The sequence below is a fragment of the Lepidochelys kempii genome, chromosome 6 (genome assembly GCF_965140265.1).
Source record: "Lepidochelys kempii isolate rLepKem1 chromosome 6, rLepKem1.hap2, whole genome shotgun sequence".
NCBI lineage: Eukaryota > Metazoa > Chordata > Testudines > Cheloniidae > Lepidochelys > Lepidochelys kempii.
In genome coordinates this window covers 91,001,431-91,028,823 of record NC_133261.1, presented here as the reverse complement: position 1 = coordinate 91,028,823, position 27,393 = coordinate 91,001,431, and the positions used below count along the sequence as shown (strand labels likewise).

The 27,393-nt window shown below is 45.9% G+C and overlaps 2 protein-coding genes across 8 annotated transcripts in view; one reads left to right on the top strand and one right to left on the bottom strand.

The window, feature by feature from the left end:
* Nucleotides 1-453: 453 nt before the first annotated feature.
* On the bottom strand, nucleotides 454-8,951 carry FCF1 (FCF1 rRNA-processing protein). Of its 3 annotated transcripts, none has more exons than XM_073349181.1 (8): nucleotides 8,562-8,951; nucleotides 8,209-8,276; nucleotides 7,666-7,737; nucleotides 7,110-7,258; nucleotides 6,448-6,520; nucleotides 3,621-3,708; nucleotides 2,793-2,887; nucleotides 454-1,322 (listed from the first exon to the last, which is right to left on the bottom strand). In XM_073349181.1, exons 1-8 carry the CDS (start codon nucleotides 8,562-8,564, stop codon nucleotides 1,274-1,276), a joined length of 597 nt encoding a protein of 198 aa, XP_073205282.1. In that variant the 5' UTR covers nucleotides 8,565-8,951; the 3' UTR covers nucleotides 454-1,273. The 3 variants fall into 3 exon arrangements, with proteins under 3 accessions (XP_073205282.1, XP_073205281.1, XP_073205279.1); XM_073349180.1 differs by lacking the exon at nucleotides 8,562-8,951 and adding an exon at nucleotides 8,444-8,540; XM_073349178.1 differs by lacking the exons at nucleotides 8,209-8,276; nucleotides 8,562-8,951 and adding an exon at nucleotides 7,959-8,088.
* Nucleotides 8,669-27,393, top strand: part of AREL1 (apoptosis resistant E3 ubiquitin protein ligase 1) — a 49,710-nt gene continuing 30,985 nt past the window's right edge. For 3 of the 5 annotated variants that reach the window (XM_073349174.1, XM_073349172.1, XM_073349175.1), the window contains exons 1-11: nucleotides 8,669-8,756; nucleotides 15,476-15,734; nucleotides 16,935-16,994; nucleotides 17,883-18,109; nucleotides 18,798-19,035; nucleotides 20,070-20,239; nucleotides 20,327-20,507; nucleotides 21,361-21,608; nucleotides 23,754-23,831; nucleotides 24,814-24,955; nucleotides 25,407-25,528. In XM_073349174.1, coding sequence (XP_073205275.1) covers nucleotides 16,979-16,994; nucleotides 17,883-18,109; nucleotides 18,798-19,035; nucleotides 20,070-20,239; nucleotides 20,327-20,507; nucleotides 21,361-21,608; nucleotides 23,754-23,831; nucleotides 24,814-24,955; nucleotides 25,407-25,528 — 1,422 coding nt within the window. In that variant the 5' untranslated portion in view covers nucleotides 8,669-8,756; nucleotides 15,476-15,734; nucleotides 16,935-16,978. Of the gene's footprint in view, nucleotides 8,757-15,475; nucleotides 15,735-16,934; nucleotides 16,995-17,882; nucleotides 18,110-18,797; nucleotides 19,036-20,069; nucleotides 20,240-20,326; nucleotides 20,508-21,360; nucleotides 21,609-23,753; nucleotides 23,832-24,813; nucleotides 24,956-25,406; nucleotides 25,529-27,393 lie in introns of those variants that run through there. The other 2 variants (XM_073349173.1, XM_073349176.1) reach the window with 2 other exon arrangements.

Here is a 27,393-nt window from a genome sequence, read left to right as displayed (position 1 = left end):
TATTATTTTAAAGCTACTGCATTTATGACCAACTTTGTGAAAACTACTGCAATTGCTAATGAAGTCTGTGGGAGTTAGCCCAATCCACATGAGGGCTGAACAGGGACTCAGCTTTGTTTTTCAACAGGGCTCTGTTTATACAACAATCAGTGCCTGCTGCCAGCCTAAGCAGGGCCCTGGAGCTCAGTAAGGGGTTTAATAGTAAGTGCTGCATCAGTTTGGCACCTTTTCTCCTCTGCCCCAACCCCTCCCAGTGAGAGGAGGGTAGAATGCTGAGAAGAGGTGCCCTGTGCCCAGCTATGAGTATACTGTGGAATAGTGCCTGCATCAAGCAGGATGTGGGAGGACACACATGAAGACATGCAGAGTTTTGGGAATGCAAGTAAGACACTACCATGTTTAATTCATTATGGTGACGATATAATAGTTGAAGAAAAGCTGACTAATTCCAAATAAAGACTGAACACCTTTATTATTGCCCGTTTAGTAGAGACGCTGCAGTTTGCCTACGGCGCTTTCATCAACCGTCATGCTTGCCAGTTTTTCCTTCAGCAAGGACCCCAGGAAGTTGATGACAAGTGAATTTTTTAAGTTAGTTTATCCTAATGCTTGACAGTCACATCTAGACAAAGCAATCTACTTAGTCAGGGATTTGGAAGGTGGGACGGTGGTGTTCTATTTAGGTCCCCACAACCCATCTTCTTGTGCTGATTTTTTTCAGAGCCTCTATCTCCACATGAGGTATATCCACTGCCGTGGCCTCATAATTTTGCTGATTCCCCACCATTCAGATAATGAAATTCAAAGTGTGGGGCAGACTTCAGCTGTGCTAGGGAAATGAATGTCCTGCTGCAGGCAACATTTTTTCAGACTGTACTGCAACTCCAGTTTCTAGGAACTTTTGTTTCCATTCTGTTCCGTTGCTGGATCCTTCCTTGGCCCTTTCTCTAAATACCCCACCTACAGAATGAGGAGGAAAATAGGCAGATGCATTCTCTGGGTCCTAGTATCCCCTCCCACACATGCTGATGTGACAAACGGGTTTAGGCAGAGCAAGGATGAATAAAGGTAGACAGATCTAAAACGGCTTTTCATTAGAAGACCAAAGCTGCAAAGCCAAGGCCTAAGAAATCAGTCCCGTGTCATCTGCAGGCCTGGGAGCAATCCCAGCAGAGGGAGGGAAGGGGAGAATAGAAACAGAGGAGCCCTCTAACTGGGTTTAGGGTCCTGGCGCTCGGTAGCAGGATGTGCTGGGAACATCTGTAGCAATGGGTTAGAATCGAGGGGCTCCATAATCATCTGGCATCCTCTCAATGTTATACCTGAAGGCAACAAAGAAAAAAAATGTGAGTATAGAACATCCTGCTTGGAAAGCAGTCTCCTCCAGTAACTGCCTTGCCATCTTCCCCTTCAGCATGCAGCAAATGTGGAGAGGAGCCTAATGCATTCAGGCCCACAACAAGCAGCTTCATGGCATTTTGACCTGCAGCCTGAATACCCAAGGAGGGCAAAGATTGGCAGTAGTGGAACTGCAAAGAGACTTGGAGAAGTCCCCACCAGTGTTCCAGCATTACAAAGCTCCTCAAGACCAATCGATTGGGGCACAGGCACCCCAGAAAACTTATCACTGCCGTGGGAGGAAAACAGCTTCAGACCAAGGTCTTACATAATAAGTAACATTACTCCTTTCAGCCCTATGACAGAGCAGCATGGAGAGCAGAGCACTTCAAAGAGCTGCTATATTAGTCACCCAAGCTGCATTCAAGGGCACAAAAGTATGACAACAGGAGACACTTTGTGAGAGAAATATACAGAGCTACATTCCAGTTATGGATCAATTAAGATGCTTTGTGGACTTGCCTCAGCCAATCTTGACACACTGCTCCCCTATCACATATCACCAGACTCCTCCTCTCTTCACAACTAGTACAAAAGCTTTCTCTCTGCTGCCCTTAGGATCTGGAATAGCCTCTCCCTCCCTCATTCCCATTTCAAATTCCACCTGAAAACATCATCTTCTCTGCCCATACCTTGTTTTCTCTCTCCGCCTCTATTTAACAGGGGGTATGAAAGATACAACTGTTGTATTTCATGCAGAAGATCATATTAAAATATTGAAGGTGCCCTACAAAGGTAAATAAAGGCCTCTTTCTCTAGGTCCTTATAAACACTTTAGGAAGGCTGGGATTGTTGCAAATCCTTGCAAATTTAGATTATGTTAAAGCAGATTACAGCTCCTGAAATGTTTAAAGTAACTTTAGATTAAGCAAGCAGCCCCAAACAACACATGCTTGGAAAAATTCACTATTTCAAAGTCACTAAATCAATTTCTTTCGAAGTTGTTTTGTTTTACATCAGAAACTAGGTCAGCCACTTACTTGTGTACACTAAATTTGTGACAGATGTGAAAAAACCCTACTCTTCAAGGAACTTCTGAGTACATTTTGCTGATACTTCAGAATTAAAAAATAAATAAGCCACTTCTTGGCTGAGATCAAATACTGGAAACTGACCCCAAGGAAATTATTATTCCAAATTATGAGCAACTGAATGAAATTGTTAGTAATGGAAATGGCATTCCAAACTTAGACTACTAGGTACTTCTGTTACAACAGTGTACAGTCCTTTCTTCACATAGGCGGTCATACCACTTCCGTTTATAAAGACTCAATGACTCTACAGTTACAGGCACTATAGAAAACCACAAGATAGATAGAAAGACCAAACATGTTTGGGAATAAACTGCTAAGAAGTCAAAGTCAGTGTTGTGTCCTGCTAGAGAGGTCTCCCACCTGTGGTTGGAAATATACATGATAGGAACTCCAGGAATCTTCCGGATTCTGCGCTTAAGGTCTCTGTCCACCGTGGCCACTATGTAACACTTGTGCTGCAAGAAAGGGAGGCATATCAAACTCTAACAGTGACCCAGCCCAGTGGAAAGAAGGCCAAACAAATTATTCTGTTCACTTAGTCATAACGCTGTGGGGCACCAATTCTAAAAGAATTGGATATTACTAAGATAAGATGCTATTCTTATTCATACAAAGTCCTACTACAGATTAGTTGTGCTCTTCTTCTCAACATAGTGTCCAAGTGACTTACAGGTGGGAGGCAGTGTTGCCTAATGGATAGTGTTGGACTGGAACTCAAGTACCTGGGTTCTATTCTTGGGTCTGCCCTGGCCTGCTGGGTGACCCTGGGCAAGTCCCTTTGCCTCTCTGTCCCTTAGTTTCCCCATCTGTAAAATGGGGACAGTGATACTGACCTCCTTTGTAAAGTGCTTTGAAATCTACTGAAAAAAACCATTATATAGGAGATTGGTATTATCATCTTTATTGCTACTAAAGCTACTGGCCTGCAAGCTGGAGTATTCAGGAAAGAATTTCCCATGCCATACGTATTCCTTCAGATAGAATTGCACAAGGAGGTGCATGATGGGTATGTTATATCTTCCTTTGAAGCAAATAATGTTAGAGATTGGATACTGGACTAGAGGAACTTTGACTGGCTCCCACAGTTTCTCAGAAGGTCTCAGATTTTATAGGTCATTAGTGCCTACAAGATTTCAGCAAGTTTTCATGCCAACAGTGCAGAAGAATAATCCTTGGAATGGGAGGTACCTGAGTGACCCTCTGCACCAAGCAGTCATCTGCATAGGTCCCTTTGTGTGTGCAAGGCAGGCGTTCAAATCGCGGGTCCTTGGCTATCCTGTGGGGTCATAAAAGATGTCATTAGGAAGACTACTGAGGACACTTGACCTATACAGAGGCATCTTCAGATAATTCCAGGGTGAGGAAGTAGGAACAACCCCTCTTCCATTCTGGGCAATTTCCAAACCTCAAGACCACAGCCAAGACCAGGGGGTTAAAACCTCTTCAGGCCAATTTCAAATGAGGAGCAAGGAAGGTCAAAAAGCACAAGTTGGATTAACAAATATTGTGGCTAATTATCATTGTTTATGTATTACTTAGTATTTATTGCAGTAGCCCCCAGAGAGCACAATCAGGATCCGGGTTCTATACAAAACGGAAAACGGTAATTAGAAATGTCAGTTCTTTAGACAATTCCCCTACAGAACCTCAGTATCATGTCCAGATGGCAAGAACAAGCCTCAAACGTAGCCAATGTCTTCTTGAGACAGATCCAACAGTCCAGCCTCCTGGTTTTGGTCTTCCAAGCCATCTTTGGGTAAAGCTCAAATCGATTTAGACGTGCTGATAGTGACTGTAAGTGGGGTCTTTGTGACGCCCCCTTTTACAGCTGTGGTCAGTTAGAAGATGTAGGCCACATATTTGCAGGTTGCATCCATGGCGAGGGCTGCCTGGTTCTATCATGGACTTGTATAATGCCCTTCCCTCAGCTACTGAATGATTAAGACATTTAGACTAACACGCTTGCCTTGATTGTCTATGTAGATGGAATCACTACATAGATATCAGGGGCAGGGATCATATTTCCCTTTAGCACCTCATCTCAAAGTGCTTTACAAGCTATATGCAGAAATAACTTCACCCACCATTAAAAGAGAGCCCTCTTGAGAGTGGAACACAGCAGCTCTTTACTAGCTGCACTGGAATACTACATATTAGGTCAAGAATGGAAGTGAATAACCATGACTGATTGACAAAGCAGAGGAAAATTAGTTATCTGACTTGGACTAATGTTGTATAGACAATGGAACTATGAATATACTTGCAGGCCAGTACCCTGATTCTAGGATTACCAGTTCACACTATTATGCTGCTATAGGACTGAGATGGAACTCAGCTGATAAATCCCTGAAAACATGAACTAATCTTGAAGAAAAAAAAAACCCCACAGACACCCCTCCTCCTTTGGGCAGAGGTTTCTCTCCTACTTATTCTCAGCTGCAGAGAAATGTTCTTTTGGAGAGTTTGCTGCAATTTAAAGTATAAAAAAAATATGTCACACAGATAAGAGATTTGGAGATTGAAAAAGAAATCTTTACAAGATTCACTCAGAACTTGTTCCAGACCCACACCTTAATGCCGGCAGGTGCCTTTGATATGGTGGAAGAAATATGAATTAATTATAAGAACTGGAATGATTTCAAAATCCTCTGCAGTATGGATGTTGTAGTGGAAAGTTACAAACATTTCTTTTTTGCTGTGCTGATGTACAAAGCTCTGGAAACCCTGGAGAAGTTTCTCAATGATCATGCTAGCAAATACCACAAGTTTGCAGAAGTATGAAGATGGGTTTTTTAACATAAGATGCAAGAAGTATAAATGAATGCCTCATTGTCAGTGTGATCATTTAAATTGACATAAGTCAGGAAATTCAGAGTTACAGTTGGAACATCAAGGATCCAGCTGGTGCAGGCTGAGGCCAGAATCATCTTTTCTCCTGTCTTGATGAAAACCAGTTTCTTTGTATCATCTCCTGATATTAAAAGGGATCAAGTTGATTTAAGAGCTCTCAGTGCAAGAACACAGTGCAGCCAACAAGACTATTATGGGTGACCTCGCAGGACTTTATAAACATCTTTTGTCCTCAGTGTAGGAACTCCTAAATGCCCTCTTCTCAACAGGTTACCCACTACAGAAAGAACAAGCACAAAGGAAGAAGAACAGAGTGCCAGTGGCAGAGATCTCATTATAAACATGGCTGATTTGGATAAAGATTTTTTAAAAAATATGGCTTGCAATCGTGACAAAGGTGGTTTTATCATCCTCCTCCAGAATATCCATGTGGTCATGAGAAGCAGAACTGTCCAGGATGATGTACAAATTGGCGTATATAGAGTCAAATGTTTTTCTCGTGGTGGATTCCTCCAATTTAATTCAGACTGGATTGCTGCCTCCACTGCAACAGTCCTTCTGTGAATGATCTGTTAATGTCTTTTCTGGGTGTTTTGGCCAGTCTTGCTCACAATGACTGTACATAAACTGGAGCTGTGACTTGCACCATAATGACTAGATATTTTTTAAATAAAAGCTTACATTGTGCAGGAATTGATAGGCCAAGAAGATAAGCTTTTGCAAGACTTTCCACCCTAGCCCAAGCTTTGGGAACAGAACTTTCCACTTCCCCATGCCTATTTAAAATTCAACCATAATGGTTGTGATTAAGTGATATAAAGTGCTATATGACAGGTTTCAGAGTAACAGCCGTGTTAGTCTGTATTCGCAAAAAGAAAAGGAGTACTTGTGGCACCTTAGAGACTAACCAATTTATTAGAGCATAAGCTTTCGTGAGCTACAGCTCACTTCCTCAGATGCATATCGTGGAAACTGCAGCAGGCTTTATATATACACAGAGAATATGAAACAATACCTCCTCCCACCCCACTGTCCTGCTGGTAATAGCTTATCTAAAGTGATCATCAGGTGGGCCATTTCCAGCACACAATCTAGTCAGTGATGTGTCTGAAGCAGCCAGGTAGACAGATGGACTAAGGAACAGAGTTGAGTGTCCTGCACCTACCTTAGTGCCACACGATACTTCTGCCCTAGCTTCTCAATTTCAGCCATTACGCAATCTGTGATACAGGGGATACCTGCATGAACAGATTATTATCAATATTAGTTATTACCTCTATAAGTGCCAAAAGTGTATTAGCTCTTACCTTACAGTACTTCGCTATGACAATGTGCTCTACAGAAAATACTAAGATAAACTATCAAGATCTCTGCCCTGAATTGCTTACAGTTTAATTAAACGTACAAAAAACTCATGAAGGGGGAGGAGAAGGATGAAATGCAAAGCAACCTAGCAGCTATTTGGCCATATCTTGTTAAGTTTGTTGATCTTTTGAAGGAATTTGGGGTTTAAAATTTTTGTTTTTATTTTTTTTATTTTGTCAAGATTAGTATTTAAGACTCATCTAATTATTAACTGCATAGAGTTCTAATGTTAATGCGGATCAAGAATCCCAGGTTCACTGAACATCATTAAGCTCCCTTGGCCCCTGTACTTGGCCAGCAGCATAAATCCTTTTAACTGGACTTTTGTTACCTTAAGCTAGTGCTATGTGGCCTGCAAAGTGTTTGTGGCAGAGTGAGGGATTGTTGCAGGCAAGAGCAGACCTCACCATACCAGGGCACCATGCTGTTTCCGGAGAAACTCTAACAGGAACAGACACTCACACTTGGCATAGAGACAGTCCATCATTGACTGCACCAGGTCCAACTTGGCTTTAATGGAGAAGTTGATGAAGTTTGTATCAATCAGAATATAATAGGGTGGGCCCAACTGCATGTTATACTGGAAGAACAAACAGGAAGGGTGCTGAGGGCTGTCAGGAAAGAAACAATTCAAATCAGTTACTTTAAACTAACACCACCAATGCATCAAATCCTATGACCTGGACAGATCTGCTAGGAAACACGCCCAGCCAGGAGCAGTTTTGAGATAATGCCTGGAGAGAAAGATGGTGGCAATTACCAAGCAGCCCACCTCCACCTCTCTTCCTTCTGAGAGCCCACTCCCCCTTTCCCATAGTATACACATCAAAAAGTTCAGGCCGGGGGTGGGGCGCAAGTTCTGACAATCTTTAGAACACTCCTCTAAGTGAAAGAGATGGGGAAAATATTCTTGCAACTGCCCAGAGCTGCCTCTCCTCTGCTCCCAAGTGCAAGGCAAGGCAGAGGGCATCTCCACTCTCCAAGATGTAAGGCAGAGTGCAGCTCCTTGGGTACTTACACCTCTCTTTCCTTGATTGCACTGGGATCATCCTTCTTTTTCACATTGGATTTTGCTCGCTCCGACTGTTTGCTAAAGCAACAAAAAATAAATTACATTTTTGTGTGACACTCAGAAGTATGTTAGTATGGAGTGTGTGTATGGGAAAGACGGGGACAACAATGGATAGAATATTAAAACAAAAATGCCTTAATTATGTAAAAAACAAGGGAAAAAAGGAACAGCTAAGAATGATACTAGAGAGTAAAACTAGAAAGTTTGGACTGAAATTATGAAAATTTAGGTTAGCTCACAGGAAGACTCCTTGACAGCGAAATGGACAAAAGTGGGAAAACATCTTCTAAAGCAGGAAGGGAAAGCAATCACTCGGGATCCTGAAAATGGGACAAGACACTGGAGAACATTCAGCCCAGACTCATCCCGCACTGGCCTTCAGAGATTGACTAGGGGGAACCTCAGTTTCTCTGTAGCTAAATCTCCAGTACTATGAATGGGTCCCCGATAAGCTGTTCCCACACCCCATTGCTGCGAGGCTCAGCTCACATGCGCTGGTCTCGGAGGTTGATCATGCGTTTCACGATGGCGTATTTCCTCGCTTTCTTTTGTTTCCCCTGCAAGGAAACAGTGTTAGAGGAGAGGAGGAAAAACAGACACCCCGCAAACCTGCCCCCGCCCCGTGACTCCCCGGCATCCGCTCCCCAAACCCATCTCCCCTGCCCCCAGCAACGCATCCCCGCCACAGAACCACCCTGCAGCATCCCCCACCCCTGCCGCTCACGTAGAGAGACCCCCGAGACTCGGGAAATCAGGCGCGAGCCACCCCCGCGCGGAGGCAGCCAAGCCCCACAGCTCCCGTCCGCGTGCCTGGGAGCAGAGCGCCGCCGCTCACGACTCACCATCCTGCTCCTCGGCCGCCTCCTCTTGGCCCCCCGGCCCGGACACTTCCGGCGCTCGCCTCGCTCGTCGCCGCTGACCTGCCCGCGAGGAACTATCACTTCCGGCCGCCGCCTCGGAGGCGGGGGCAGCGGGAGCCCGCGCCGGCCGCGCGCACGACCAGGGCCCAGACTCCGAACCGCTGCCCGTAGGCTTCGGTAACTGTCTCCCTTCAGGCCTGTGAGCCGGGGGCTGAGCCCGCGTCCCGGGGAGCCCCGGCGGGGGCTCGGGAAACCCCCCGACTCGCCTGTGGGGGGAGGGGAGACCGGCCTCGAGCCAGGGCGGCCTGGCGCCTGCGAGACGCAGCGACCCCCGGCGGGGGTGGGGTTGTGCGCGCGCGCCTGGAGAGGCGGTGCCTGGTAGCCCCATTACAGAGCCCCACCAGTGCGCCTCGCTCCCGGGGAGCCGCGGTCCGGGGGGGGACGCGCGGGGGGGGGAGCAGAGGAGTCCGGCCAGAGCGGCATGGGGGGCTGGGCAGCGGGTGTCGAAGTGCGAGGACATGGAGCCCTGCACCCGCTGCGGGATGGGGATACAGCAAGTGTCCACCCAGCACAGGCCTTCGCAGTATTTTTACTGTCTGATTCCCCAGTACGTTAAGCCTCTGCCCAGGGTGAGGTTTCCTGGCATGGCTGGACTTGATCCCCTGTCTATTTGCGTTTAGTGTTTGTTCCTGACTCCCTAGTGCAGTGGTTCTCAAACTTTTGTACTGGTGACCCCTTTCAAATAGCAAGCCTCTGAATGCAACCCCCACTTATAAATTAAAAACACTTTTAAATATATTTAAGACCATTATAAATGCTGGATGCAAAGCAGGGTTTGGGGTGGAGGCTGACAGTTTGTGACCCTCCATGTAATAACCTTTGTGACCCTCCTGAGGGGTCCCGACCCCCAGTTTGAGAACCCCTGACCTTGTGGGTTTGTGGGCCTGCTATCCCCACAGGTTGGGAGAGGGTGGGGTCATTGGGTCAAGTGTCTAGTATTATGCACAGATACTCTCCTCTGTCCTTGGATTAAAAGTCATTTCTGATCTTTAGAGGAAGTGAGTCTGCAGTGGAGCAGGAAATAATTTGGACCTATTCTGTATCACATGGGAAACTTGGTTGTTTCTTTGGTGCCTTATTACTATGTCATGGAAGTCAGGGAATCATCCAGAGACCTCAGTGACATTCTCTGCTTCAGCCCCAGGGACTGTAGGACTGGAGCTGGCAGCCAGTGGGGCCCTGACAGGGTTCCAGTGACAGGCGACAGCCTCGTGCAGGGGAGAGGAACGCCTGGGGTGAGCGGCTGGGGGTGTCCTGTTTTGTCTTTGGGAAATGTGGGCACCCTGCAGCTTCCAGCTGCTGTGGGCAGAGGGGGAACCACACAGCTCCTAGCCATCACAGTGGCAGGGAAAACCTTGGAGCCGCAGCAGCAAAAATCACAGACAGGTCACAGCTTCCATGAATTTTTGTTTATTGCCTGTGATCTGTCCATGACTTTTACTAAAAATAACCATGACAAAAGCTTAGGCTTACTTATTACCTCTCACTTTTGGTTTCCAATCTGTGGTCTCTGATTTTGCATTTGAGGAAGTCTGCATGCATTTTGCTCACCTCATTGTAGTGAAGTATTTGTTGGTGAGAAGGTTCTGTTTGGCATCTGCACTTGTCTAGCTGGTTGTTGTAGTTTGTATCTGTCCTTAATGATTGCTATACTGTAAAGTTTTTTTTAAGTGATTTACATTATTTGGGCTTAGGTGCAATTGATTATTTCATTGTTCTGGAGGTTAGATCTTTTGTTGAGGTTTGGCTGTGCTGCTGTACCTGCAGTCATTGTCAGGTTTCTGTTTTTTCTTCTCTAGTGCTTTGTGGTGAGCAAAAAGTTTGTGGCCTTGGCTGAGGTGTCCCCAGAACTTGTCCTTATTGTGTGTTGATTAGCCAAAGGTATCTCTAGTTCTATCCTGCTGCTGTCTGTTCCTGTGGATACATACTATTTATTTGCAGAACTTGTAAGTTTTCTCTTGTGGTTTTGTCTTCTCCAATGAATGTTGCAGATACAGATGGGTCCCATATTTTGCTTCTCTATAGTAAAATGGTTTGGATTATGTTATCAAATACTTTTCACAAGACTCTAAGCGTATGTATGTGTGTGTGTCAGGGGATATTCTATAGCTTGCAATCTCTATCAAAATTTGCTAGTGGTTTTGAAAGGGGAGCACACTCCCATTTCCCTTCTCCCTTTCTCTTCCCTCCCACCTCATTGCAAAATGGAGAGTAGTTCTATATCCCCTCTCATATGGAGCTGTTTTACTTGGCTGTCTTTTGTAGGTGAAACTCTAGGGTCTGAAGAACTTGTTTAGTGTTGGTTCTGCAGGACCCTGACTCTGGATGGTCCAGTCCCTCATATAAGAGAAAGGTATTATCATCAAACATACTTCCTGGTAGTGGCCATTGCCTGAGGTCCTAACAAATGCATGGAACTGCACTGGGTTTGCCCGCAGAGAGTGATAGCTAGTGGGTTGACACATTCCCTTTTCTGGCTATAGGTCTTTTCTGAGACCTCTTACTGCCATGAGCCAGTTTGTGGCCTATGTCCCTGATGCCTTGTGAAAGGAACAGGGAGTTAAGTCTAAGCCTTGCTGTGGTGTCTCTTCTTCATGCACGTCCTGGGATTGCTGTGAGCTTGGAAGCGGAGCTGATGGTGCCTTTCAGATGCGACCTAGTACTCCTTTTCTTTTTGCTGATTTGCTGAGGTGATCATGAAGCATGAGGAAGACAAGCATCAGCACAGGCTGAGTTACAGCTAAGCCACTTCTCCCCAAAGTACTTTCCTCAGCAGAACTGTAATTAAGGAGCTAGTGGTGTGGAAGAGAATCAAAGACTGGAAGGAGAATTGGGCTTAGTAAGGAAATGGGGGGAGAGGTAGCTGAGAGAGGTCAAAATATGGGCAATTTTACCAAAATTAATTGTTGGATGAAGAGATGCATTCTCTAGTGCTTTGCTTGTGATGTTTAGATGGTCCGAGTGACCCTGCTTTGGGAAGAGCTGGAGGGCTGATCAGCAGTGGTGAGTGGATGTTCCCCTGTGAGCAGTGGCTGAGGCTTATTTTTACTTGGAAAGTGAATGTTGTGTTATGCAATGAATGAAGAAGGCTGACCTGCTGTATCTGTGGAGGAGGTGAGGAGCACATGTGTACTGACATTGATTTAAGATCTACTTTGGAATAGAAAGAATGGGGGATCTTAGATTTTTGGTATTGATCTGGGATCTCTTGTGTGTGTTTTATTTTTTTCAAAGCCAGCATTTCACCTGGACCTTGTTTAAAGTTTCCGATGGCATGGTCCAATCCCGGAGAGAGAGTGACAGATCTGTTTGTGTTGATCTTGGCCATCGATGTGGCTTTCTGTCCTTGCTGCTTGATATTGGAACCTGCCCAGTGTCCTTGAGCTGACTCTTCTGACTTTCAGGATCATATTTTAAAATTAAGTGCATATGTACAATTGCACTGATACCCTTGCACACATTTGATTTATGTGAGAAAATACTGGATATTCTCACTCCAAGGAGAATCATCTTCTTGTGCATGATCTGAGAAGAACTGACCATTGTCAGTGGGTATTTGTCCACAAGGCTAGATATGCCACATAAGGTGTTCTGTTTACAAAGTTGCTGAGGTGCTCTCTCAGCTTGGTTTTTATAATTTGAGGCAATACTCTCCTGCAGAAATGATTTGTAAGCCATTTTTTCTGAAAGCCGTTGGAATTCGGGGGGGGAGGAAACCAAGATAAATATTTATCAGTGCAGGAACAGATATCAAAAGAAGGAAAATCTGATGTGTTCTAGGGCCTCAACAAGTCTTTTTTATATAGTGTGTGCCCTCTAATGGCTCTGCAACTTCAGTTACATTAATGTACCAGTGCTGGCTAGTATTTCCCTTATAGCTGCAATTACACTTGCACACAGCTCTCAGAGCTTTGCTGCATACTCTTCTGTCTCCACCACAGTTCTCTCTGTGGTGCCATGCATTCCATTCTGGCTCTGCAGGTAGTTCGGGAGGGAAATCTGGATTAAGTCCTTCCAAATTCAAATTCTTCCTGCAGGTGGCAGGAGGCCATCACTTGCTGTGTCCTTGGATCAAGCACATAAGGCCTGTAGGAGTGCTGGGTATTTTCTCTGCCCAGTAATGAGGTTGACTCTGTACTGGTATCTTTCACAAAAAGGTTAGTTCCCCACCTTGTTAGCTGGTAGCTTTTGGCACTGCCTGATGCTCATCTAAAATAACTTGTTCATCTTGTGAATAAATTACATATCTGGGTACCAGCTAACCATGGCAAGAAGCTTACCCCACAGTACCCTGTCTGAGTAAGTATCTTTGAGGCTGGTTCTAATGTACATGCTAGAAAGAAGCTGGCTGTGAATGTGGCAGCTCCTTTTGTCTCTGCTGGCCTTCTGACCTGGTGCCTTGCCTGCCATTTCATGCAGTGATAATGAAATAAGAACTTGCTGGGCTGATTAAGGGAGACAGCTTGTCAGACACAGGGGATTAATTCTGAAATTCTGTAACCAAGACCAAATGGCCCATTTTCATATTGGCATAAAGCTCCTTGCTCATTCTGGAGGTTTCAGGCACCAAACTTAGAACAGACAGTAACTTTCAGCATGACTTGGGGAAGGGAAGAAGTTATGGGCTGAGACTGGGGTAGCTTGTGCATATGGTCCCAGAGTGCCAGTTTTGTACTGAGGTTTTTCACTGTGGAGAGGGAGCTGATTCTGTAGATGCTGGTGAAATATTTCCTTCGAGATTCAAAAACATTTCAGAATTGCACAGTGATAAGAGTCCCTGTGGAATTTACAAACTGCTCTTGGCTGGAGTGCACTCCATATTCGGAGGGCGAGCCGTTACAAAGGGAGCACTAGGAATGCTAGGAAGAAATGTGTAGAGAGGTGGAGGCAGGAGTGTGTTACTGTGTTTAAAAACATTTCGGCTGCCAGTGTTAGAAATAGTTCTAGAAACTACACCCTGCACTGTGTTCCTTCCTAGACTGCATTGCAGTTTCAAAACCATTTATGCTGGTGGGTGGGCAAAACCTTGTAACAAACTAGCACAGTTGGAGCAGAGTTTGAAGCCGACATCGAGGCCATATGAATGAGCATCAAGGAGTACAGGTTTGGGGTGAAGTCACTAGTACATATGTGAAAGGTTTTGGGTCAGAGCCATGAGTCAATTACCCAGCCCATATCACAGGGCATTAGCTAGATTAACAGCTCCTGCCTTGCTGTGTTAAGAATAGAGAATTCAAAGGCCTGAAGCTGTGTAGGGAAGAAATTGACAACTCATGGCCTTAGGGATGTGGGAAGGATAAAAATAGCTGAGAGGGTGGGATTTTCCCTGAGATGACACAGCAAGAGACTGGGGTTTTCTGTAGCACATGTAAAGAACTCTGTACAGATTTGCTCATCTGTTTGCATATGTAGGTGGAGAGCTTTGTGCCCTGAAGGCAGCAGGCTCTGTACTGTGGAGTTGTGGGTTAAGAGGTCCTGGGGAGGCAGCAGGCACCCTGAAATAGATGGTTTGGAAAGGATGGGGTAAAGGTGGCAGACACCCTGAAGTGGAGGATGGGTAAGTGGGGAGTGAGGAGGAGCAGGTATCTTAATGTGGAAGGTAAGGAGAACACCACTATCAGACAGCTAGCTGATGTGATCTGTTTTGGGAGACCTGCTGTAGTATGCTGTCATTCATAATTTATTCTGGTCTTCTCCTTGCACTCTGCATTCTGAAGGAACAGATGTGAGCTAGGGAAGTGCATGGCCCCCTGGGACATTTCCCATTCTCTGTGTCAGAGGTCCCCAACCTGTGGGGCATGTCCCCCAGAGGGTGTGGAGGGGGCGGGGAGTGAGTGCCCCTCAGCCCCACTCCGCTCACAGCTCTGCTCCGGCCCCAGCTGCAGCCCTGGCTCCGGCCCTGGCTCCCAGCTCCAAACCCGGCCTTGCCCCCAGCCTCAGCCCTCCTCCCGGCTGAAGCTGTGTCTCTGGCCCCGGGCCCCAGACCCACCCCCAGCCTCAGCCACCTTATTACCCGTGTCTGCGTCCCCTCCCCCTACCAGAAGCCCCAGCCCCACTCCCACCCCCGGCTCTTGGCGGGAGGTGTAGACGGGTTAAGGGATGGAGCGAAACTGTAAAGTTTGGGGACCACTCCTCTATGAGTTACACAGATCCTATCTGTTATGGGGTTTGTCTCCAGACTGAGATATTTGCTGCTTTGCAACTCAAAGAGTTTTAGCAGGGTGGACGGTGCTTAAAATGAATTGTCTTGTGAGGCCACCTGCTGTTCAGATCTGGGACACCTGTAATATGGCAACAGCAGAGACATTTGCCCCATATGTTTTGGGGCTCAGATTCCTTGTAAGACATATTACCTATAAATGTCCCTGCAACTGAATATCCTTCAGCTGGGATTGGTGCAGTCATATTTTGCAGGACACCATGCTTTTGCTAGCTTTATCCCCACCCCACTTTCTCTGAAGGGCTCAAGTGGTGCCCAGTCCATAAAATTTACTCTCAGGTGGGAGCGGGGTACCTGGCTGCCCTGCTGAACCCCTCAGCCTGTCGAAATCTATCTGGGCTGGCAACGTTTTGTTCCATCTTGGACCTGCAGGATTTCAGGGGCATTGGTGTTGACTGAATGGCTCTGCAAATCTAGGCTGCAAAGTGAAATGAGACCAGGGTACATTCAGAGTACTGGGACATGGAGAAGCCTAGTACTTTACTCACTTTGTGGTGCTTTATAGCAGCTATGCTTGTGGCAATGACATGGAGTCAATTTTTTTTTAATCCCCTTCTAGGCTGTCCTTTTTATCTCTGGACAGGTGTAACTGATTTTTCTTCTTGTCCCTTCCCAGGCAGGAAGGCTAGCAAGCAATTGGTGGCTGCACAGTGCAGATATCCTCTTCCCAGAGTTGGGGGATAAGTTGCTGTACTTGAGTCCCTTTTCTCCAGCCGTGAATCTAAGATGTGAGTTCCAGGAGCCTCTTTTTCCACAATGTTCTGCTGCTTGGTCCCTTCCTGTTGACCCTTGCCCCACCTCTGGAGCCAAGAGGAAGAATGTGGAGGAATGAGTGCCCCCCTGTTGGCTTTTAGAACATGGGCACTTTTGTAAAGGTATGTGACTGCCATTGGCTGGAGAGTTGGGAGGATTCACAGGGCTGGAAGGTGATAGCCATCAGATAGGGAAATGCCTGGCTTAAGCTTTCTGCATGGTGGTGACTTTTGTTGCTGCTGTTGTGATAACTGATAAGTAACTTCACCTCATGCATAAAGCAGCTGTATGCACATTGTAATTCCTCACCTAATGGCTGGCAAGCTACATTGTATGCACTAGTGTGTGTGAAACTGTTATTTTCACCCCTGGCTGTTGAGCTAAGTACTAGCTTCTGGAGCAGGCGGGTTCTTGCTCTGCTGCATGATGACACAACTTGAGGGTCCCTCAGCCACCTGCAAACTCCTTGCAATAACTGAGAGTGCATGGTGTTTCCACTTTGCTGAAGTGAGATGGAAGATGTAGGTGTACTTCCTTATCCCATTGTCCCCCTGTGGTTCAGCCTCAGAAGGGCCAAATATATTTCATCCCTATGCTAGAGGGCTCATTTGGGGGAAGAGGAGTGGCGGAGGGGAAGAGGTTTATGCTCCACAACCCACTTATTCCGTAGTTTTTCTGCTGAGGCTGCCAACCTGAGGGCTAGTTGCTACCAGCTGTGGTGGTGGTTTTGTGATGTGCCCACATGACCTGTGGGAATGGAACTCAGATCCATGCAAACTCACTTTACAGAGCCGTCAAACAGATAGGAACTACCGTCAGTCATTAGTATTGGAATTGGTGACCCCAAGGTGAGTGACCGTATTGCCCAGTCCCCAAAGCCCACTTGCCCACTCCCAACTCAGTCTATGAAGCTCATACTGTATTGTCTTTATTTCAGGTATCACTGGTTCAGAACAGGAATCTGTGATGTAATTGTTCTTTACAATAAACTGGGCTGATCGGGTGTTCCATAGCCTTTTGGTATCATGCATTAGGGATCTGTTTAGGAAGAAGACTGATTTTCTCAGCTTCCACTGAAGCATATAATGTGTCTGGGGGAGGAAGAGATGGGGACTCCTGCTGGCCCCTCAGAGTTTTGGGGCACTGGGTATTTGTTGATGGGAGCTGTAAGCTGTGTGGATTTGAGAAGGAGTCACTGAACTAGACATGGAGTACTTGTGGCACCTTAGAGACTAATACATTTATTTGAGCATAAGCTTTCGTGAGCTACAGCTCACTTCATCGGATGCATTCAGTGGAGACATGGTGTGTTTGTGTTCTAGATGCAGCTGTAATCCTCAGCTGTGTGTCTCACCGAAGGGACCTGATGTTTTACATTATTGGTAAGTGGAGAGGTGGCCCTAATGTCAGTTTTCAGAGCAGCAGCCGTGTTAGTCTGTATTGTGTTAGTATCGTGTTAGTCTGTATCGTATTAGTGCATCTCACTGTAGGATCCTGAGGGTTTCCCTAAGTCTTCTACTGTCTTGAATGCTTTCACATTGGTTTAGGGTCTATCTAACAAACAGAAAGTTTTCTTGCCACATTGCACTCTTCTTCAACCCCAAGCAGAGTTATCCCATTGATCTCACTCCTGGCTCATCCCTCCTCTTTACCTTTATGGCCTAGTGGGGTTTGTTTCCTCCACGATGCATGCTTGTCCAATTTTAAATACTACAAGTGGTAGTTGCTGCATTGTTTCCTGTGGTGGAATCTCAGTAGTTTTATGTAGGTATTCATAGAAAACCACTTGCAAATGTATCTAGATTCTCCTGTGCCATACTTCAGACTCTGGGCAGCTACAACCATCTCCACTCAATTCATAGGTTTCAGAGTAACAGCCGTGTTAGTCTGTATTCGCAAAAAGAAAAGGAGTACTTGTGGCACCTTAGAGACTAACCAATTTATTTGAGCATAAGCTTTCGTGAGCTACAAAGCTTATGCTCAAATAAATTTGTTAGTCTCTAAGGTGCCACAAGTACTCCTTTTCTTTTTACTCAATTCATAGTCATTCACAGAGTCTAAAACTTAGGGACCTTTATGGTCATCTAGTGTGACCTTCTGAATAACACAGGCCACTGAAGTTCCCATAGTAATTTCTGCATCTAGCCCATAATTTCTGGTTGAGTTAGAGTGTATCTTGTAGAAAGACATCCAATCTCAGTGCAGGTGGGATCTCAGTGCCTTGCTGGGCCATGCTACCATAACCATACTGTATTCTTTCCCTGCTGCAGGTGGGATCACAGTATCCATTGTAGTCTTCTTCTTCACCATTAAGTTCCTCTTTGAGCTTGCCGCACGTGTAGTCAGCTTCCTCCAGCATGAGGACCGGGAGCGCCGAGGGGAGCGAACTATTTATGACTACGTGCGAGGCAACTATTTGGACCCCCGCTCCTGCAAAGTCTCCTGGGATTGGAAGGACCCCTATGAGGTGGGCCACAGCATGGCCTTCCGAGTGCATGTAAGGGAATGTTTCTGTCTCCACACAGATTGGGGGTAGGCCTTTTATCTCTAGGAGATGAAGGGGAAATTTCTTCACTGTCTGGAGGGTGTGGGACAGGGTGAGGTCCTCTCCTGTTTGTCTATTAGGACATTTTCGTGGTTGAGCTGAATATAGTGTTTGTGTCTAACAAACTCCTTTCATGCTGTTGCGTGTCATCGCCACAGACTAGGTCAATTGCTGGGGTGAGTGTCTCCTATGCACCTTCCTTTATGGTGAATTGGTGGGGCCACTACATAGTTCTCTCTGGGGACATGTGGACAAGACCTAGTGGTCTTCCTTTAAGGATGCGGTTTCCCCTGCTCTCCTTTTGGGCTTGGGTTCTGTTGATCCTGATCTGGATGCACACTAACAATTCAGGGATCAATTGCCCAGAAACTTGTTCTTCTCAAGTCACTTTTTTGAACCCGAGCACAATAAGGAACAAGGGAGAGGGGTCAAGGGCTCAAAGGTACTCACTGTCCGCTCTCTCTGTAGAAGAACGGTGCCCATACCATGGGGCTGTGGGGCCTTGTCCTGCATTTGCTGTCCCCTCACTCCCTTGCTGAGGCAGGGCTCCATCCTGCCCCTCTATTGCAAGGTGGCTGGTTTCTCTCTGTCCCTGCACCCCATATCTCTGCTGACCTGGGCTTCTCCATTCCCCATGCAGTTATTCTATAAGAATGGGCAGCCCTTCCCTGCTCATCGGCCTGTGGGGCTGCGAGTTCAAATCTGCCATGTGGAGCTAGCAATGGATATTCCTGTGACCCAGGAAGTCCTTCAGGAGCCCAATTCCAATGTGGCGAAAGTGGCCTTCACTGTGCGCAGGGCTGGGCGATATGAGATTACCATAAAGCTCGGCGGCTTGAATGTGGCCTACAGCCCCTACTACAAAGTGTTTCAGCCAGGTAAGGTCTAGGTGAATCGGTAGTGAGCCTGAGTGGATATAGAGGTGTCAGACACCCCAAGGTATATGTGTTGAGAGCTGAGATAGATATGTGGGGAGGATTTACCCCTTCTGGATTCTGTTCTTCACACATGCCACCCCAAGTAGCAGAGACTCTTGGTTTAAGCAAGCTTATGGGCAGCAAACATAGGAAAACAGAAGCTGCTATATACTGGAGTAGGCTGCTAGTGCCTCTCAGCCTACATAGCTGTTGTTACCCACAAGGCATGGTATGGTGCCTTCATCCTGACCCAGCTGAGTGGTTAGAGAATGCCTTTATGCACAACGATTGAGAATTATAATTTATCTTAGGTAATGTCACTGCAAGTGCTATTTTGATTTGACTCTAATCCTCTAGGATCTTCTTAACTTTGCTTCATTGATTTCCTCTAGCAATGAATTTCACAGATTAATTATCCATTAGTTGGAAAAGTTTCCTTTTTCCTTTTAATTATTTTTTTTCCTGTTTGATTCCAATCAGCATATTTTATACCCTCTGTGCATGTACAATAAAAAATACATCCATTAAATAATTTTACAAATAGACACGATACCAGTTAAGTTGCCCCCTTTATTGCCTCCAAAAAAAAGAGGATGCCCAAAACTTACTCAATACCCTTCTGGCTAAAGCTTGCATTACTAGCTGAGGCTTACAGATCCACTGATCTGTACTTTATTGGACTGGCTGTGGGAATGAGTTCCAGAGTTGAGGGCTAAAGTGCTAGCATGATTGGAGTGGAGGACACTCTTTTAAATGTCCTTAGTGAAGCTGAGAGTTAACCCTGTTCAGCATGTTGGGCCTCTATCCCCTGACAAGCTCTTTCCTCCCCATTCTATGCATTTCAGTGCTTAGTGGCTTGGTTCTCTAGCTGCAGAGGTGGGGAACGTATTAAGAATTCATCCATTCTTTACAGGGCATTGTGCTCCTATCTTGTTAGCTCTCTGCTGCTGTACCTAGGGCAGTCTCTGATTCTAAATTGTCTCTCTTTGTTTCAGGGATGGTGGTTCCTTCCAAGACCAAAATCGTCTGCCACTTCTCCACTCTGGTGCTGACCTGTAGGCAGCAGCACACCTTGCAGATTGTCCCCAGAGATGAGTATGATAATCCCACCAGCAATTCTGTGTCCCTGATAGATGAGCAGAATTACAGCCTTTCCATCCATGAGGTGAGTTGGACTCCGTCCCTCTCTCCCAGTCTCCTACTGAGCTAGAGAGTGTTGTTCTCTCCACTGATGTTCTCTCTCTTTATCTAGCTGGGTCCCCAAGAAGAAGAGAGCTCTGGCATTTTGTTTGAGAAGTCCGTGGTGTCCAATCGGCAGACTTGCCAAGTGTTTCTGCGACTTACCCTGCACCATAAAGGCTGTTTCCATGCTTGCATCTGCTACCAAAACCAGCCTATTAGCAATGGCGATTTTGACATTATTGTCCTAAGTGGTGAGTTAAGAGATGTTAGGTGATCCCAGACCAATTGCACTTCCTACTGGATGCCATATGGTCTAGTCAAGTAGAGCTGTTTTTTTATTTAAATGTGGCTTCCCTCCATGCCAGCCACACTCGGTTGCCCTGGTAATGTCCATTAATTTAAAATATTATTTAAATAAGGTAAATTTGGTGCTGGCAAAGAAAGCTAGATGGAGAAAACACTGGAGACAGACATTCCCTATCCCCACAACAGGTATAACCCAGGAGCTGTCTCCTCCCCTGCCTCAGAGGGGAATTTTTTAGAGATTGAGCAGTTGACTGTGGCCTACTCATTCCTTTGCATCTCACAGGTTAACGGTAGGGGAGCCAATTTTGGGCGTGCTTTGCGATCTACAGATGAAGAGTAGTATGTAAAAGATAGGTGGTATTCTCATTCCTAATTGTTTTGTGATGTGGTTCTCTGTCCCACAAGGAGAGAAGCTACCAATTTATTTCACACAAGCTACTGAATGACTGTCATATGGTTATGGCTTTTGGTCACTACAGGCAGGAGTCAGGTTAGAACTGGTGCCCTAGAAGTAAAAGGTTCTGTATTCCTACTCTCTCTCTCTCCCTCCCCACCGCCCCTGTCTCCCAGGTCTCCCAGGCCTATGGAAAGGCTCGACATACTGATGTCCTGGAGGTGAAAGTCTCCATATCCCATTCTTGAGCCTCTTTCATTATTGACTCACTTTACCAGGTTCCCACTTAGCTGGTTAGACTTTTTGCTTAGTGCTGTTCTGTGGACTCTGAGCTTAATGTGAGATGCTGAACTTCGTTTCTTGGCTGTATCAAGCTTTACACGTGTTCCATCTGTGTCCTTTAGAAAATGAAATGAACATTGTAGAACGCAATGTGTCCACGTCAGGGGTGAGTATCTACTTTGAAGCCTATCTTTACAACTCTACTAGCTATGCCAACACGCAGTGGCACCTCCCACCCATTCATCTGGGCTCCTCCCAGCGCCGTCCTTCTACCGCAACTGAGGATGAGGATGAAGACTCTCCATCTGACGGCCAGACTCCTGAGAAAGTGAAGAAACCCAAAAAAGTGTATTGCTATGTGTCACCCAAGGTAAAGCCCACATGATTGCTGCTCTTTAGCTTTTGATTCAAATGTTCTGGCATTTCAGAGCTTGCCTTGCCCATCACTTTGGGCTCTGCTTCTAGACACGTCAAACTTGGCTGGTAAAGTTTGTCGAAACTAAGTATTTGTTTAAACTTGTTATATCAGATTCCTTTCCTCTGTTTTTTTTTTTTTCTCCCCTAAAGGATCCAAAGATGCCGCTGCAACATCTGGGGAAAAATGATCCCCCACCTAGCTAATCAATGGGAGCGAGAAACCTGGAAAGCAGGAACAGCTGAGGGAGACCAAGAGAGGGAGTGGGCAGAAAATTTAGAGTTTGCAATTCAGTATCAGTTAAAAAGACTGCTTCAGTTTTAGCATTGCATATGTAGAAGCATCGTATCACAGAGCAGGGGGATATAACAATATCTCTGTCTGATCCAAAACCCATTGAAGTCAATGGGAGTCTTTTCATTGACTTTAGTGGGCTTTGAATTAGCTCCTGTATGGGTCTGGTGAGATCGGGCATCAAGTGTCCTCAGTGTTGAGTACTTATAGATCATGATTAGAAGGAAGAAAATCAGATTAAAAACAATAAAACTGATCGGGGACTAGGAAGGCTGATTTAGGAAGAAAGATTAGAAAAACACAATCTGTTTAACAGCTAAAGTGAAGGGATTAAAATATAAAAACCTAGAACTGAGAGTGGTTATTTAGTTTGATACCTTGAGGTATAACTAGGAGAAATGGCAGGAAATTAAGAAAAGAACAATGTAGATTTTGCCATTGTAACCAGATCAATATTTACAGCAACCATTGACCCTCCACTCCCCACCAAAACCCCTATCCTAAGCAGGGTGCCTAGGGAAGCCAGAAGAGCAGAAAATTCCATTAGAGACCTCAATTTGCCAATCCATTAATTTGGGAGGGGTTCAAGTAATACAGTAATAGGTACCCATGTAAAACCCTAATCTAGGAAAAATCTTCCTGACAGAGAGAGAGATGAGGCTGTGAAACAGTCACCAAACGGTAAAGGGGAAGGCACATTGCTTGGGATATTTAAACCTAGATTGGATGCAGTATTAGAAAATGTGGAACTAGGAATGATGTCTGAGGGGGAGGGGGAATGACCCAGTAGTCCCCTCACTCTGATTCAGGGAGACAGTTTTGGACTTTCATCAAGCTTCACTGTTAAATTTCCTGATATTGGAGATCATTCTGAATGCCTTCTGTTGTAGCTACTGCTTGGACTGGAAGAGAGACCCCTTGTGCACCTGTCTAATCTGTGTATTTTTTTATGCACCCATAACTGTAGTGTTTGGGCACCATATACATAAATATAGACCGTCATTCCTGTCCAACAGATCCAGGCTGTCCAGCCCAGCAGTCCCAGTCACTTACACAGGGCTGTTCTCACTTGCTCAACTCCAGGAAAATTGCTGCTGACTATTCCCCAGCCATCTTTGCTGAAGGAGGCCTGTGCAGAAGGGAGTCTTGTATTGTGCCCTAAAGGAACTAAAATTGGGGCTTAGCCTGCTCTCCAGTGAGAGGGAGTTCCACAGCTAAGGGCCTTCTGCCAGAAACGCTCTGCATGGTGAAGACAGCAAACTGGCTTGGTCACCCCAGCTTCAACAATTGCAAGATTTTTTTTTTATTTGTTTGAACTTGATGTTCATGACATTGAAGGAGTAACAGCAATAATTTGGCCAATGCAGGATAACTTTCCTCAGGACTTCCCAGCTCTGTCAATGCATTGCAGTCCTGTACTGTAGCATCCCTTGCTATTTGAATCCTGGCTTCCACCCTAAATTCCTATACACCAACTATCTTTTTAAAAGCTAAGGTGTGCGCCGTTGGCCTGTTAATGCATGCTCTGGTTTACTGCTATATTTATATCACATCAGCGTGTCCTGGGAGCTTCACAGACAAGTGTAACAATTAAGTCCTTTTGCCAAGTTGCTTACAATCATTCTTCTCTCCCATGTTACTGCGTAGTGGAGGTTTGAAGGGCATGTGTATTGTCACAGGAGAGGTTTTGGAAGGAGGCTTTTCCTGTGGGTTTGTTCATCCTGTGTCTTGATTCTAGAGTACTTCAGAAAAGAGCTTTAGTAGAAATATGGCTGCTAATGATTTCTCTTCCCTACGGCTCCCCAGCAATTCTCAGTGAAGGAATTCTACTTGAAGATCATTCCTTGGCGCCTCTTCACCTTCAGAGTATGTCCTGGCACCAAGGTGGGTTTGTCTCCATCCAGTTATTGTTGCAGTTTCCACCCTATCACCCCTTGTTGCTGAATAATGAATAATAATAATAATAATTAATGAATAATGCCTGTTAGATCTGCTGTTGGCGAAGTGTGGTTATTTCCACTGAGCAGCTAGATACGTGAAATCCAGGAACTCAAAAAACACCTTTCCTACCAGAGTACTGGAAATGTGTGCGAGCAGGGGCCAGCCATGTCTCTTCTCCTCACCCTAACATCAGGATCCTAGATATCATTCTCAGTCCTGTATCACACTTCTCCTAATTGCTTTATTGGAGGAGGAATAAGGCATCTAGATTTGGTCCTCCTGAAGCCCATACTGTTTGAAGTGGGCTTTATAAAGGCAACATCCCAGCTGGAATCCAGATGCTAGAGCAGGGTTGGCCAACCTGTGGCTCCGGAGCCACATGCGGCTCTTCAGAAGTTAATATGCGGCTCCTTGTATAGGCACCAACTCCGGGCTGGAGCTGCAGGCACCAACTTTCCAATGTGCCGCGGGTGCTCACTGCTCAACCTTGGCTCTGCCACAGGCCTTGCCCCCACTCCACCGCTTCCTGCCCTCTCCCCTGAGCCTGCTATGCCCTCGCTCCTCCCTCTTCCCCCTCTGAGCCTCCTGCACACCACAAAACAGCTGATTGGGAGGAAGGGGGAGACGCCGGACTGCTGGTGGGTGGGAGGCGCGGGGAGCGGGGCGGGGGAGCTGATGGGGGGCTGCCGACGTATTACTGTGGCTCTCTGGCAATGTACACTGGTAAATTGTCTTGTATTGTATCCTTTTCAGACTCAGGTTGGCCACCCCTGCTCTAGAGGCAGTGTGCCTGTTAATTGGTTCTGTGTGAGTGTGCAGATGGGAAGGTGTGTGTGCAGAAAGTGGTCTTGGTATGTGTACCCCACACTCTGTGCTTTCTGCTGCACAGTAGTTTGACCCCTGTCCTGTGTCTCTTTGCTGCTAGTTTTCTTACCACGGGCCTGATCCTGTGCACAAGCTGTTGACACTGGTGGTAGATGATGGGATCCAGCCCCCCGTGGAGCTCAGCTGCAAGGAGAGGAACATCTTGGCAGCCACTTTCATTCGTTCTCTGCATAAAAACATAGGTAAAAGAGGCTGGTGGGATAGACACTATGATTGGGGGATTCAGGTTGCTGCATCCTCAGGTTGCAAGCATCTCGGGGTGGCAGGCAGGGAGTTAGCTCTTGAGGTCATTTATTCCCGTCTACTTAGAGTTCTATAACCCTCTAGGAATTGTAGAGTAGTCCTCTGTCTCTCCTTCTGCTTCTGATAGCACTTCCAATGAAGGATTTCATTGTCCCTGGCTTCTCATGCTCAGCAGGCTTTTCTGTCATTCCTCTGAAGGCATCTCTATGAGTGGCTGGATGTCTGAGAGACTAAACCACAAACTGTCCCCTGGGAGTTATGCTGTCCCTGCCTTCCATGGCAGATCACTCTGACTATAGAGCAGTCCTATGCAAATTGGGATGGGGACTCCATCCTGACACGTGAGGTGTTGGCAGCTCAGATGCAATCATAATAAGATCACTGTTTCAGGAGGCTCAGAGACTTTTCAGGACAAAGTGAACTTCTTCCAGCGGGAGTTGCGTCAAGTGCATATGAAGAGACCTCACTCCAAGGTTACACTGAAGGTCAGCCGCCACGGCCTGCTGGAATCTGTGAGTGAGCTTGTGACAATTGGCACCTGGGGGGACAATAGGCTGTTCCCACTTGTGCCCAGGACCCATCCCTGCACCTTTTGTTGCCACTCAGTTACTCTCTAGTGAAATCCAAGTTGACACCAACTGCGGGAACAATGACAATTTTGAGCCTCTAGCTCCAGGAGATAAACTGATCGCCAGCTTTGGGAAGGGAAGCAAAAAAAAATTTCCCTTTTGATAGTGTTACATAATTAGATATATGCTGAAAGCCTTATATCTTCTTCTTAAACCTCTGGCATCAGTCTCTGATAGCTGCTAGGACTCAGGGACAGTTGATCTCTCCTGGTATGGCAGTAGCAATGTCCAGGCTAGAGGGGCAGTTGGTTTGTGTGTGGTAGAAAGAGCCCCGAATACTGCCTTCGTCCAGTGTGCTTTGTTTGGGTTTGGTAACTGTTCCTGCTTATGGGAAGCTGTGTACCTCCCCCTTAAACTGTAAGAGCCAGTGATGCTCTGAGCAGGGAGGAGGCCATGGCCTGGCACTGTTGTGTCCTTGCACAGTTCTTCAGAAAAATATAAGAAAATCCTGATCGTTGTCCTATATCAGATGCTTACTAATCCTTGAAAAATGGGAACCCACCCTAGATACTCTGAGAATTACTGTCATGTCCGTTAGGATAGACCAAGCCAAAGAATGTGGAACTGTGGCAATAACAGCCCCAGAGCACTGGCTCAATCTGTTTGTGAAGTGTTCTGCAGAGCATTAGCAGTGAGACTTGACTCAAACTCACCTGTTATAGTCCTTAAATGACCTTCTAAATTAGATGCAATAGAACTATCAGTTGCCATGACTTGTGATGCCATATGTGTTTTGGGTTAGAATTGTGACAGAAATGGAAAAGACCAGTTGTGGGGGAGGGAGGACTGGTTGAGATTCTCTTTGATATAGTTGGTAAATTTAGATTTGGGAATATTTTCTGCAGGTTGGACAGGCTGTACATTATATGCACTGAGGCTTCAGGTACTGATTCATTATCCAAACCAGTTTTAATTCCTAAAAGCATTTTCAGAGACTCCCTCTGTATCCTGTTATCTTGGAAATTGCTGCAGAGCCATTAGCTGGAGCATTGCAGGCAGATAAGATAAAAAAAATTAAATGTGGGGGTGAGAAATATAAACACTTGAAAAATGAGGACAACACACATGGCAAATGCAATCAGAGAAATAAGCACTAATCAGGGGCTAGCATGATGCTCCAATTTATTTAATGATCAACTAAGTCTGAGCTTACTGTTGCTTTCAGGGGTCTTTAGGGTACAGGTTTTGCACTTAGATCTTTAATTGGGATCAGGAATGTGGGCCTACATATTTCCAGTCACTTGAAAGATTTTGTTAAAGTAAATCATGCTGTAACAGGTAAATGTAAACCAGCAACTTCTCCCTGGGCTTCTTTCTTCTACATTCTTTCTGAGGGGCTGTTTTCTAAACTGGACAGATGGGCCAGAGAGAACTAAGACTTCTTTACAAAAGTTGCTCCTAGCTACAGACAGTTTAATAAACTCTATTGAGTTGCTGCCTCTGGGTAGGAGAGGGGGCAGTTTTGGGGGAAGTGCTGTGAATGGGCAATGCTTAGGCTGTTGCTATTGAGCAAATTTTGTCTTGGTCTTGAGACCAGGAGCTGTCAGATGTGGGGAACTTTTCTCTTAAATTCTGTAATGGAGAACACACCTATGGTTGAGACTGAAAGGAAAATGACCTGCCTAAGATTAGTTTCTGGCTCCCCATCCTGTATTCAGATTACTAGACTGGGCCCCTCCCATTCTGCTTTACTTAAGTCGTCCGTGCATGGATGCTGAGCCCTGGGCAGTGGCCGCTGCTGCTAATGC

Bases quoted from the DNA above. Each gene is read 5' to 3' on its own strand.
- FCF1 (XM_073349181.1), bottom strand. The intron at 7,738-8,208 runs GTGAGCTGAGCC...TTGTTGCTTTAG, and splicing joins AACCTCCGAGACCAGCGCAT to CAAACAGTCGGAGCGAGCAA. The intron at 6,521-7,109 runs GTGAGTGTCTGT...CTGTTCATGCAG, and splicing joins GGACTGTCTCTATGCCAAGT to GTATCCCCTGTATCACAGAT.